The 14,778-nt window shown below is 39.8% G+C and overlaps 1 protein-coding gene across 1 annotated transcript; it reads right to left on the bottom strand.

The window, feature by feature from the left end:
- Nucleotides 1-12,437: 12,437 nt before the first annotated feature.
- Nucleotides 12,438-13,505, bottom strand: waif2 (Wnt-activated inhibitory factor 2). The gene has a single exon (XM_046041013.1). It carries the CDS (start codon nt 13,497-13,499, stop codon nt 12,438-12,440), a length of 1,062 nt encoding a protein of 353 aa, XP_045896969.1. The 5' UTR covers nt 13,500-13,505.
- Between the last annotated feature and the right edge of the window lie 1,273 nt (nt 13,506-14,778).

Here is a 14,778-nt window from a genome sequence, read left to right as displayed (position 1 = left end):
GCAAGGCCTTCAGGGCTGAGCCTGCCTACTTCACTAGGGCAACTTCTGCACTGGAGGATCAAAAAGCTGATGTGATGTATCATAGGATGTCTGAGATGGCTGAGATTGAAGCACAGTGAGTAACTGACTTGGAAACAGGAATGAAGGGAAATGAACTGCTCTGCATTTTCAACTTGGATTCCTGCCCCATCTATGGTGTCTCGAACACACTTCAGCCTACCCGCTAGACATTCTGTTTGAAGTGAGTGAATAACTAAAACATTTTTCATGCATCACCCTCCTTCAGTTATCATCAAACAGGAGGTAATGACTGCAGACTAAAGGACTTCCTGCTGTATCTGACTCCCTAGAGTCTTTCTAATGAACACAATTTGAGATTTCATCATCTGAGAATGTAGGTTAATGACCCTTCTTGTAACAAACAAACCTTTTACTGTTTAAACATTAGCCTAATTAATCTCACCTGCATCTATTAGCAGGCCTTGCAGTCTCACATTTGAAGGGAAATGGAAGGGAATTGGGGCCCATGTGCATTGCCAGCTTTCCCCCAAGTGTACTTCTGAAATAACAAGTTAAGGTTCTTTCTTTCGACTATACAGTGTGGTGTCCGAACAATAATGCTGCGATGATGTGTTGAGAGGAAACCCGCTTGACACTGTTCTTGATCATAAAAGTTTATTAAATCAAAGAGTTCAGCATCAATTACAAGCTCTGCAGTAGCTTGGAGAGTGACCCAGCCCGATGGCCACTCTGTCTCTCTGTACATCAAACATAGCTTATATAGGATATGTTTAGGTATCTGTTAGGTACCATAGCAGGGTTTGAGTCTGCAAAATAAAAGGTCAAACTCATAGAAGGGTACAGTACTATTCTGAGGTAACAAAACAAGGGGTTAGAGGTCAAATTCTATAGAAAGGTTCAGTCCCTACATAACCACCAATCACTGCTGTCCCCGTAGAAGGTCACTGACCTTCTGTCCTGCTGCTACAGTGCTATTTTGAACTGTTAGGAGTCAAATGCACAAATATTGGATACCACAACAGTAACACATCATTTGATTTTTTTGGAGGTTGTATAAAATTTTGAAACACAAACGATTGCAAAAGTGTGATTTTACAGTCATGATGGTAGCATAACATGCCAATACACCTGGACCTAGCAATCTTTTGTCTGCCATGTTCAACCAAGACTAATAAAAATGCAAAACTAGTTGACTGACTATTTACTGTTAAGTGATGGGACACATAGAGATCGAAACATTCCTGAGTCTCTTTGAAAAACATTCACAATTCGTATTAACTTGAAGTGAGTGAAGTGACATAACAAAATATAACGACATTGACAATGAATTTCCCGAGAGGGCTTTTGTCACCAAACGATGGAGGACATGGTGACCCCAGACAAAAGGTTTCTCTCCTGCCTCTTTGACTCCTGGGAACCCTGCTAATGAGCCTTATTTGTGATATCATTACCAAAGGATGCTGGTTAATGACTGTCTGCTTGTAACAAACAAACTTTTTACTGTTCAGACTTAAGCCTAATTAATCTCATCTGTATCTATTAGGGGTTTTGCACTCTCGTAATTAAAACTGTAATGGGAAGGGGTTTACACTGATATTAATGAGTCATTAGCGTTCTTGAAAAGCTCTTTGTCTAATAGTCACCTCTTCTTTGAAGGGCTGTAAAAGTTAGGCCATGGGATCTCAGCACCCAAGTGTGACAAACAATAGGTGCCAATAACCTTTAGATTGTTGTCACAGTTACTTGCTGCGTTATGCACTGGACACAAACGATGCACTGCAGAATCATCAGAATTAATGTAATTTATGGGAGAGTGGGCTGACAGCTCACAAGCAGTGCTTGAAGTGGAAAATAACAAGTGCCAGTACTCCCCATTCACATGTTGGCGTGTCAGTGTTATTTAAAGGTATTTAAAGTGAGGTGTAAAACAGAAATATGGTATAAAAATGAAAAAAAAGAATGTAATTCCATCTATTCAATGTTACTTTGAGGAAGCACCTCACTGTTTGGACACATGGGGGTTGTTTTCACATAGGATAAGATTGAGGCCAGGGGATGAGAGTGAACTGATATCAGAAACGCCAAATCATTTTAATGACACTGATAAAAAACTGTACTAAATGCCCAAATTCATCACAAGCGTCTACAATCAGACCATTGTGAAAACGTGGTGAAACCGTTAAAGGATTAAGGAAAATAGGTTAAAAGCTACAGATAAGGCCCAGCAAGGGCCTGCCTGATCCACGAGAACAGAGCAGATGTGTATTATGTGTGTTTTATTGTGCAACACAGCAGTAGCCTATACAAAGTGAGAAAAACACAATATAAGGTTATAAGCTAAGGAAGGGGTATTTGCTTGAAAAGACATTTGTGGTTAAAGACAAATGTTTTAAACTCACACTAAAACTCCTAAGTGAAGGATCTGTGCAGTTTTAATATCTCACAACATTAAAAGTGTCAGATCTTCCTCAACATTTAATGCCTGTTTGAAATATCTGAGTTCTCGACAGGTTCAACAGTAGAGGGTTTGTTTGTTTACAGGCGAGGTCATTAAACTTTGTTCCCTAGTGATGCCATGATGACGGATGATGGGAGTCATTAGAGAGACTCTTGGGAGTTAAAGAAACTCAGTCCTTTTGTCTTGGGTCATCATGTCTTTTTTGATAATACAAGTAATGTAAGTTGTAAATTCCAGGGAGGAAATGAAAGTGTCAGACTGCAAGATAAGACAAGGCAATTAAATAATGAATGATATAATTAATGTCTATGTCTATTAATGGCTATGCTATGCAACTTTAACTGATGTTTAAGTCAATCCATGTTTGAATAGTGCACTGATCTGAGCTAACTTGTAATGCCATAAACCTGAGACAAAACCTGTCTTGATGATTTGTACCAGGAGACAACTTATATGCCTGGGCTGGGCTTTGATTTATGTAGGTTATTGGGTAAAAATAGATGTCAGGACTACAAGACAGAGGAACCCAGAGAGGAAATTGCTTTTAGAGTTTGAGGACCATGAAAAGCAGCTTATAGCACAGGTTTTGGTGTTGGCCACTGGCTGATCAGAGCGGTTTGAAAGTGTCAAAAGTTTGATGTGAGAATAACATTTTAACAAACTTCTACTGCTGTTAACTTGCAGGACCTATGATTTATGGCTACACCTAACCTGTCTGATCGACATTTCTTTTAATCCTGATGTTGATTTATGATTTTTTTCACTCCATGGTAACGATCACCTGTGTGCTGTTCTGTGAAATTGATGTGTAAAAATTTAGATATAATTAGCTTTCATTGGGGACAAGGCAGCTGTGTGAGTGAGCGCCATCACACTCCTCACCTGCCATTCTACACTAACTCATTTAAAAGCAACACTTGCAGTGCTTACAGTGTGGTGACAGCTGTTATTTGACAGAGAAAAACACTGATATCATTGGAGCTACAAATATGGTATATGGATACAATCTTCTGTAATCACTGGAGCATGTTGGTTAACTGTCTTGCCTGGAACAAACAAACATTTCAGCCATAGATTTTCTATAACAGTAGATAACTTGTTTGAAAGTCTTGTGAACATAGTGTGGATGAAAGCATGTTGGGTTGCACGTGCATAGTGTTATCAGCAGATAACAAACTTTAATATAACTTATAACTTACACACTTATAACTGATAACTATCTTTATTTATTCGTTTAAAGACATATCTGTAAGTTGACTGAAAGTCTGATTGTGACTTTAACGGCTGACTTCTGTGTTCTGGTGTCTGTGTAGCTTATGCTTCAATTAGAAATCAAAGCTAATACATGAGTAAAGATAATAATTATTTTTATAGCATGATCATTTTAAAAACATCACCTCACCACACATGGAAATTAAAACACATGCCAGCTGACTTTGTCGAGGTGCATTGTAGCCAAATGGCCACACGGGGGTAGTAGTTAACAGTTTAAAAATTTTAATGGTAAAGGCCAACAAGGGCAAAAAGTTGATGTGCACTCAAATGCATACTGAATGATATAATAAAGTTGTACTCATCTGAACAAAGTAAATTACAAATACATAATGACATACACAAACACAATGTTGGCGCAATAAGCATCAGTTTAGCTTTATATGATGTACAGGATCCAGGAATGATCAGTGTTCTGTTGTTAATAACAATGTTTGTCTAGTCTTGGTGGATTTTGCTGTCAGGGATTTTATAAGTGTGGTAAAAACATGAAACCATTTTGACAAAATGGCACTGTCAAGTCCTGAATGCAGGTATATAGCAAATACAGATGGGTGAGGGTAAAAAATTGTGAAAGTTTTGTATTGTAATGGCTTGTACTGTGGTTGCATGTTGAAATTCAGCTTGTACTATTTGGCTTGAGACTGTACTGAGATGAAAGAGCTTTTTCAAATGCTCAGAAAGTGACAGAAAGGTAGGTAGGTTGTCAGAGCAGATGCTGTTTATTCTGAGGTAACAAGCCAGTGTTATGACCGGTCAGATGATCGGCAGCTTCTCTTGAGTGAAGGACAGCATGAAATATTCAAAAAGCTGAGACTGCATTTTTTTTTTTACAGTCATTTGAATGAGAAGCTGCCCATCATATATTCATACTGCTCAAACAGACTCGCTGTAGGCTAATTAGCAGAGCTACAGTAGATGGTGGTGTGATTAATGGGAGGGGGATTTAATGAGCACTAAGCATTTAGTAATAAGGATGAATAATAGTTATAGGCATCTAAATGCTTTTTTATTATCTTTTAGAATTGCTTCAGTGATTAAAAGTCTGAAATATAGTTGTGTGTTACTCCAATTAAGGCAAAGCTGTTGTTAAATGTACCAAAAAAAATAGTAGATTTATAGTCTAAGTAAGAAATGTGGAGCTATTTTTCTGATAAATAGAGTATAATTCTGTTTAGGAACACAAGCATATCAATGCTGTGTGTAGTTAATGCAGAATGTGTATGTAGTGTTTTAAGGTATAATAAGTAACCCGTATTCATAAAAGGGTTAAATAAATAAAATAAGGTGAACATTTAATAAACATCTATAAACAATATTCTCCCCTTCACTATTAATTCTGAGATGTCATGTAGGTTTCAAACTGACACAAAAGAATTGCTGGGAAGTCCACAATAACTGTACTCTTCAGACACCTCAGACATCTAATTACTCAATGAAATACTGATGGAGTGATTACTGATTAGATTTCCATCTTGTCCTTGAGAGGACAGTTCAGCCAGTAAAAGCTTAATTAATACCTCTTAGCAACAAAGCAGCTGCTGAGTGATATTCAGCACCATATATACCATGTAAAAACTGATGTACATGAAGTTTTTATGAACTGACAAAAGGTCATCAGGTCATCAGTCTGTGATGCACAGAGATGCACCCGTGATTGGCCTTAGTTGAGTTCTCGGTCCTGTGAGCGTCACATTTTGATAACTGCCGTGGTCCATGGACTATATCTTGTGCGTCAGCGTCACCTTATCAATCACTCTGTTAACATGGCATGTGAAGGTTTGTGATTCTTGTTAACCGAATGATCTGATCCAAAATGAGCACCTGTGCCCTTGCTGGGAAGAAATTGATTGAAATTAACATGTGAAATCTGTGGGATTAACATTTGTCCTGCAACAAGAGATAAGGTCAGTGCTCTCTCTTTCTCTCTCTCTGTATCTTTCTCACAAGCTCATTCCATACATTTCCTTTTAGAAATTGACAGGCACATCACCGGGTTTAATAAGTGTATAGATCTGAGCCACCTGTACAGCTTGTTGAGAAAGAGTCTGTTCACCTCGTCAAAGGCCAATCGACCAGCCAACTGTGTGTATCCACAGTCCAGGATGAATCAAAACCCATGCCGGGACTGCAGTAGTCTGTAAAACCTGACGTGGTCTTGATCAAATCTCCTTTGAGCTTAAAGGCCAGATAGCTCAGACTTCAGCACAGCGTTCCCATGGTTTGTAATTACATTGCAGAGTAGCCAGAAAATGAGAATATTGATGGGAGTAGTGCAGGTGTAAGATGGGACTGATCTCCCTGCTGGAGATGTATGTTAATTCAGTCAATACCTTAATGATAGTCTCCTTTGGATTACTGTGTGTGAGCTTTGGATGTATGAAATAGGTCAACCAAATAATATGAATACATGACAAATCTATAGTATTCCCTGAAGGTGCATTTATCATAAAGCAGGACACCATGACCCAAGACAAAGGGATTACCTCCTGCCTCTTTGACTCCTGGGAGTCAAAGAGGCAGGAGCTTCATTTATGATTAGGTTAGCACTGGCTAGTGGTTAATGACCTTGCAACAAACAAACCTTTTACTGTTCAAATTTAAGCTTAATTAATCTCATAAGAATGTGTTAGGTGCCCCAAGCCTGCATTTGAACAATTAAAACTGCAAAGGGGGCGCACACTAACAATGAGTCATTGAAAGTTGTAATATTTAAAGTAAACATGGTAATTGTCAAAAAGACTCATATTCAGAGCTGTGTTCATTTCAGCAGTGGTTTAATGAGTCCTTATTGACCTCCCCTCGGCTCTTTCTCTTGGGGGGGATCCCAGATACCAGGGAAAGAGTGAACAATGACAGACACTGGAGGAGCAGATTTACCCAGGATGCATTGTGATCTTTAATTATTTCCTCTGCCGTGGAAATCTTAATTGGTTTTGTACATACTGTAAAAGCGCACATAGGGCTGGGTTTGAAATTGTTCAGTACCAGTGGAAACACGATACCGAAGTTTCAGTGTTGATACTAAAACAATTTTTTGAAGTGCCATTGTGCAATTATTTTTTTCCTAAATAACAAAATGTTCATTAAAATCAATCTTCTCAAATGAATCTGTTTTGTTTGAGCACAAAGCAGCCTTACAAAAATATATTAAAATGAGCAAAGTTAACAGTTAAGTCAAGAAATATCTAATCAAAGAATTCATTAATGTGACTGACCAGATATTCAATGCCAGCTTTCGGTACTCAACAGTTTACAATACTAGAGCTAGACTGATAAATTGGCTGCTATTAGCTTATTGTATATATATCAGTTTTGGCTTATTGTGTATTGAGGTAATTCACACAGTTTGTTCACCAGAGAGCACTGACAAGTTAATTTTTCAACTCTAAAAGGTGCCACTATGTGTGTATCTTGGTCACAATTAATAAAAAGAAATGTTGTTTATGTTTGAAATTACTGTTGGTCGATATTTTTAAACCAAAGATATCAGTGTTGGCCTAAAAAATCTAATATCAGTTGCGCTACACTAGAGTCTCTACTGTCAATACCCCCAAAAATATTGATGTTCAAATTCCACCACCAGCAACAGTTTAAGCTTAGCAGAAGTCCTCTCCTCATCACATCCACATGCTCAGCATTTTCCTCGTCCCTCATCACCACCACCAGTGTCCAGACTCCATTGGGGGGATTTCTATCCCTCTACAGCTTCACCGCACATTCTCATATTCTTTGTATCACATGTCAATAAATTGTTGTTGTTCACTCAAAGACTCATGATTGAAACCCAGGCTCAATCATTAGGTGATCAAGGTATTGTACATTTAATTTTAAATCCTCTAAATCTCTCAGACCCTTCTCCTTCACTCTGTAAGAGGAGAAATAAAAGGCAATGTCAAACCATTCAGTCTTTGGTCAATTAAGTGCCCTCCATTGACCCATTTTTTCCATTTAAAAGCTGCTGTCTCTTTCTGTGAATGAACATTTTTGTTAACACTGAAACAGACCAGCTTTACATTTTTGACTACTGTGATAGTGTGTGAAAGATTAATGTTTTGAAGTAAAAGAGTGAACTTTGAGATGCGGAAGAAAGCTCTGCCTGCTGGTTTCGTGACCCTTGATGTCCTCCTGTCCACCTCTCCTTCTCCTCTCCTACAATGCCAAACCCCTTCCCTTATCTTTAAACAGCAGCTGAGGCACTTCCAGCAATCAATAAACAGTAATTACTGCACTACAAACTAGCGGACTCATTTCCCTATGTCACATCATGAAATTGTCACATTCTGCTTCCCGGGAAACCACTTTCACCTGGGCAAGCAACAAACACTTACATTTGTTTGACTGCACCCATTGTGGTTTTATTGCAGCTTGTAGTCTGCAACACCCAGTGATGCATGTGTGAAGGTAACGATCTTATTCCATCAGCGGCTGATGGGCTGTAAGACATCAGTCACTCATCATGGTGAAAGTGTTCCTAAGGTGGAAAGTTGGAGGCCATTTCAAAAGTGGCCTGAAGTTCAGATGCTCAGAAATGATTGAATTCTCTGATGGCAGCAGACATTCAACACTAAAGATAACACATTCACCTTCATTTTAGACGTGTCCTCTAGTTTGTAGTTGGGCTTTGGCCTCCCAGACATTCATATATAGAGCAAGACGATGAGTCATCGCTTTGCATAAGGCAAGGACATTTTGTGCCTGGACGGAAGAACTCTAATGAATCGTTTCTCCACTTCCTTTTCTTTATCTTTCATTTTGCGTTCTTCCTTTTTGCTGGGCTCAGCTTAAACCCTGTCCCCGCGTCCTTACAAAGTCACTGAAGTGGATAATGTCATTTACCTGGATGAAGAGGAGCGAGAGAGGGGACTGGGCAGAGAGAGGGAGGTGGGCCAAGTAGGGCAGACAGGAAGTCTTTGACAAATACTGTATTTGTAGGGAGAAAGTAGCAAAATGGAAGAAGAACAAAGTACAGAGTTGAAGCCTGGATACTTTGAAAAGACAAATTTACTCTTGTCTTTTTGGCCAACAACAGATCATTGTGTTGTTTTCTACCTCTTTATTTATGTCCCAGAATCCCCCAAAATAGAAAAGGCTGATGGTTAAATAGAGACAAATCACACAGGGGAAAGAGAGAGAAGATGGCAGCATGTTTTAGATTGTTAAAATTAATAAAGGAAAGATCATATTAGTCACATACAGTAATGCCCTTTTAATTATGTTTTAATGTGATTAACATATGGTGCTTAATTGCTTAAGAGATGATTCATTAACATTCAAATTGTGATAAACAGAGTGACACAGACTAAAGTGTAGTGTGTCTGTGGTTCTAGATTTTTTCAGACATTCTTTACATACTTTCTTTTCTCAGGTTATCACATTGAGTACTAAGTACAGTACATTTAAATTGTCCAGCACCCCTCCTTTTGTTTCATCCTTTCTCTGTCTGTATGAGATAAACTTTATCATCTCTTTCCATCCTTTGGCTTTCCTAACTAATCTTTTTCATGGTGGTATCCAATTTCAGTAATGAAAGATTTCTCCAATCTCACTCGATTATTTATCAGATGAAAAAAAGTTATGTGTTCACTAATGTGTCACATTACTCGGCTCACAAGATTAACCCAGAGCTTTAAGAATTACCTCAACAGATGCTTTTGACACAGATACATTACAGTGTGTGCCACATCATAGACAAGGGATTGTTTAAATGAAGCCTAGAAATTTAATTTTAACCGCACTAGATCTTCACAGGGAGTACCTGCTCTATATTAAAAGTGCAATGAAATAACTTCTGCTACGAATTGGCACTATATAAATAAACCTGAATTGATTTTAACTTGGGGTGTGGTTTTATGGATGGCAATCTCTGTCTGTGGACTAAAATATCTCTATGCAATGAAATTTTGTACAGTCATGATCCCCATATGATAACTCTTGAAGATCCCTTAACTTTTCATCATCATGTTGAAATTTCAGTTTGCCCAATACTTACACTAATACCTGAAAAACTAACATTCCCATCAGCCTCAGCTAATTCTAAGTTGCTAGTATGCTAAAACACTGAACATGGTAAACATTATACCTGTTAAACATCAGCATGTGAGCATTTTCACTGCGAGGCCCCTTAGTCTGTTGATGTTAGTATGTAGTGCTAAGCACCAGTTCAGTGCCTACAGTCTCACAGAGCTGCTAGCATGACTGTAGACTCTTGTTACCTAGGCCATGCATATACAGCCCACAAACACACACACTCTAATTTTCAGGCACTGTAAACATATTCCTCACACACTGTCACGTGTAATTTACATGATGTTTGCATTTTCATCGTGAAGTTATTTCTTCAGTCCCATCCTCGTGTCTTCTGACTTATTCTACTTTATAGCCCCTCACACACAAATCAAGCAAAGTGTTAGTTCAGACAGGCAACGAAGTCAAGCTCCGGTTGTTCCAGCATATTAGTGATAGCTTTTTAGAGTGCTTTTAATAACATAGAGGATGAGAGACGTGGTCAGAGCAGATCAATTAACCCCGTCTACATGTTATGCTCATATAATAGATGTGTTGACAAAGCTGTCTTTTACTCTTGAGGTTGTTGCACATACTGCAGTGGCTTGGAGTTACCTTCACTTCAACGTGTCCATGACCTAACTCTGCAGGAGGCGACACAGAGGAGCAGAGGCTGCATCCTGATAAGAAACAGTATGGTCTTCAGCCCCAGGCCCGCTTAACACCATGCTTCAGTGCCCATCTAGTATCTGATTAAACATGTAAATTGCATGCCTGCTCTGTTCGGGTTCTTTACTGTGGCTCTCTGCCTCGGGCTTTCCATGTATGCACATGGATGGGCAGGGAGGTGCTCTCCCCACCTCATGGCTTTCCACGTAGGCAAGTGGATGGGCAGGGAGATCCCAGAACAGACCCATACTGCCAAATATAACTCAATAACGCAATATCAGTCTTTGATGAAAGTTGTCCTGACTGAATTGGGTTTGTTTGTTTTGTTCCTTTATTGATGGATGTTGTTGCTGTGTAGAATCATGGTGGGACATCAAGGTACCTTGATCCCTTTATGTCTTTGCTGTGTATCTCTTAAAGCTCTTAAAACACTGTCCTGCAACTGTTGAACGTCTCTCAGAATCATTTGTGGATATACAGTACATTAAGTGTACGATGTCAAAATGAGTCATGCCAATGTATTTTTATCCTTGAACACTGACAGTGTATGGTACGCTGTCATATCACTTGAAATAACAAGTGACAATGGCTCACATTTTGATGTCACTGTTACGTAAAGGCGGCTCCTTGACTGCTGACACAGTGAAATACTAAATGAGCGTATTATTTACACTATCTATCTATCTATCTATCTATCTATTTAATTGTTTATTGAATGTTGTGGTAAATATATTACATTGTAATCCCTATTTACAGCTAGCCTTGTGTTTCTAAAGTATTTATCTGTTCATTTATTTGATCTGTGTGGCTGAAAGCCTGCTGCTAATCATTCATAATCATACACTCCTTGGGTATCTTTGTGATTCATTTCTCAACTTGTTAATTAATTAATTAATTAATCATTTTTATTACGGTTCAAAGTTGAGTGAAGGCAACACTACTCTCCAGCGTTTCATGTTTGGCCTTAGCTCCAAAATCCCGTGATCTTAATGAAGACTTTTTGTTAAGACGGTTGATGAGCTCTGGGCTATAGACTGACTTCACATGTCAATCACCATCATTCTTCACGGTTTACTAGCAATGGTGCAGATGAGATTAACTCAGCCAGACTTGCGCTCTTTGGTGCTTTAAAAGAAGAAGATGAGAAAATCTAGACCTTTTCACTCACTTGCTTCCAACAAATTTACAAAAAAGAAAGATTTCCTTTGTTTAATGTGTAGCACTATGCTGTATGAAGTCAACATTTCTTGACAGTGATGATAAAATGTACTGACATAAAGAACACTGCTAGCTCACCATTTTTATTTGACCTTTTATTAATGTTTTAGTTGGTTTTCTATGCCTACAACAATCACATGCATGGTTAGATTCGGTATCTTCCTCTTTTGCCCCTTTGCTGATAAACTGTGATGCAAATTATGTGTCACTTTCAGAGATCAAAGGCTGTTCATAAAGACAAGGTTGGGAACTTGTGCTATGTGGTTTATGATGAAATATGACAGTTTACCCTGGCTCATCGTACCTGCCCCAGTCTTGTTCTCTACCACTTTTCTTCCTCACCCTTTGCAATATGCACTCTCTCAAATATCTTGTTCTCCCTGCAGGGTTTCCTCAATACAGACAATTACTTTGCAGCAGTTTGCAGGGGCTTCTCAGTAATTACATTGATTCGCCAGTTCATTGCAACTTTTTCAAATCACAAATTCAGTATCCCTTTACTGTATATTTGTCACTTGGTTAATAAGATAAATAATACTAAGTTAGCTGCTGCTGTAGACTGGTTAACATGATGCAAGAAAATGAATCCTCTCTTGAGGAGATCATTTGTTAACAATATGTGCAATAATAGTCTCTTATAGTAATTTAAGTGTCTTTGGCTCTGTGCATATCCCAATAGGAGAGGGATACTTGCAGTTCATTGGCCAGCTTCTGAAAATGATGAAACTAGTTTTAAAAAGTATTCCTCCTCTGCTCCCATCACTATACAGCACAGGTCTTGTGTTTCAGTAGGTTAAACAGCCACGTTGGCCAGTCTCGGGTCTGAGTCCTGCTCATAGCGGTAATGGTAGACCTCCATCTGGTCTCGGCACGCCTCTCTGATGTTGTTGAGCCACCGTTTGATGCCTCTACGGTTGAGATACAGCACCATAAGAAACACCACCCCTATCAGAGCCAACACAATACCGAGGAACACATATGAAACCGCCTCAAGGTTCTCGTTTACACAATCCACGTCCTCTCCCCGCAGCATCTCCACGGGAATCCCTCTCTTTGCCTCCGGCTCCCTGCACAAGAGACGCCCTGAATCCGGGCACATGGATGAATTCTTTAACCAGTAGTAAAACGCCTCCAGCTCGCAGTTGCACCGAAACGGGTTTAAAGACAAGTAGACGCGTATGCGCCTTTGCTGGTACAACTCTGATATGTTTGCACCCCCGATGTTCTCTATTGAGTTATTTATCAGCACTAATGCGTGGAGATTATAGATGTCTAATCTCTCCAGGGGTATAGACTTCAGCCTGTTTCCCGCCAACTCCAGTCTGTGGAGGTTGCGCAAACTTTGTGTGGTGAGCGCATTGGAGAGCTGCGCCGTGGCCGAAGGCAAGAAAGAATAATTTAGGTAAAGAGATCGCAACTCTAGTAACCCGTGGAAAGCCCTGGCTGAGATAGACTCCAATTGATTGTGGCTCAGATCCAGCAAATGCAATCGGGGGAGACCCAGGAAGGCATAAGGTTCAATAGTCTGTATCCCGTTGTAGGACAGCGACAGTATCGTAATTTCCATCTCCGTGCCGTTGACCATGAACGCACCACGGTGTAAAGTTGAGATGTTTCTCCCCTTGAGTATCAAGGTGGACGTCCACTCCGGTATGTCTCCTGGTACCTCAGTGTCCTCCCCATCACGGCAAGTCACTGTTCCTGAGTCTCTGGCACAGATGCAGGTCGGCGGGCAAACATCATCAGTCTTGACATGCGAGAACAACAAACACACCACCGCTGCGTAATACAAACACCACTGATTCCAAATAAAAAAGGGACACTTTGAATTGTCGGCACTGGAAAATATCCACATCTTTTCCCCAATTCGAGTCTGAAAGCAGGTATATGCCGTTGTGTCTCGGAAAGAAGGTGGCCGACTACAGTCCTCTCAGGCACATAAAGTCGAATCAGCACGGCACCGGTTACTTTGAATCATCAGAATTAAAATGGTGTTCCGTGTGTCTGAGGAGAAAAGACGAGTTTTCTGTGGGATATTTACGCATCGGACGATGGGCAACAGCCGAGTGTGGCTGCGTGGAAAGCTGCTGAAGCAGCGCTCCCTGGGTGGTATTTTTGACGCCTGTCACTGAGAGAGAGAGAACGAGAGAGAGTGAAAGAGAGAGAGAAAGAGACAGGCAGAGATGCACGCGACAATACAAGGAGCCTACTCCCAAGTCTTCCTAATTTATATTTATGTTTAAATATGATTAGCAGAAGATGCCATTACATACACATGGGCCTATGACACTTAGCGAGATGCCCCCAGTTTGAACCACAGATGCGCTCATTTATCATGACCAGGGGGTTGTAAAATAATTTAAAGTCCAACAGAGTTGGTCGTTTCCTTGCCACATCATGTTTCCATTATTACAGCCTTAATTTACGGCATCTTATTTGTTGCAACATGCAATTGCATCAGTTGCTGTAATTACAGTCGAGGCAGTGGAGCCTGTTTAATAGGGCCTTGGTCAGTTCTTTCCAATTGATCGCTTTCTCAAACAGAGAAAACCTTCAGACACTTGGTCACGCTCTCCACGTCTACATTATAGCGTTGGCAAACAAATCAATAAGCTTGAATACATAGCTGATTCCAACACAGAGATTTGCATGGGCATGTGTGCTGGACTGGCATGGGAGTGGTCTGTCATTTTGTCTCTGTTCATTACTAAAACAAGGAGATTTAGGCCTGAAAGTAATGAGGGTGAAGTGAATTATGATCTAATTAAGGAATATTGTGGCTTGGAGCTGTGATATGAGGGCCATGGCGCAGTACATGTTTTATCTGGAAACATTATTTAAACTATCCCTACACCACCCTACAAGAACTTGGTTGGTGAAGGACACATAAATAAGATAGAAGCCCAGAGAGTGTGTCAGCTTAATAAAGTATGTTAGTGGCCAGCAAGAAAGAAAGAGAGATAGAAAGGAACAAAGTCTTCTCACAGTAAAGGAGAGTTATAGGTTCAGCACTATGGACAGCTCCACAGTGCACTTCAGCACTTTGCATGAAGTAAACTTGTGTTATTCTTTGTTCAAAAGGTAGCAAGAAAAGAAGAAGTCTAGATGAAATGAAGGAAATAAGGAAAGAGGAA

This window comes from Micropterus dolomieu, linkage group LG23, assembly GCF_021292245.1.
Source record: "Micropterus dolomieu isolate WLL.071019.BEF.003 ecotype Adirondacks linkage group LG23, ASM2129224v1, whole genome shotgun sequence".
In the NCBI taxonomy this organism is placed as follows: Eukaryota; Metazoa; Chordata; class Actinopteri; order Centrarchiformes; family Centrarchidae; genus Micropterus; species Micropterus dolomieu.
The sequence above is the reverse complement of the archived record's forward strand: the minus strand, read 5'-3'. Positions and strand labels throughout refer to the sequence as shown.

Coding starts and splice junctions, on each gene's coding strand:
- waif2 (XM_046041013.1), bottom strand. CDS start 13,499: ATGTGGATATTTTCCAGTGCCGACAATTCAAAGTGTCCCTTTTTTATT.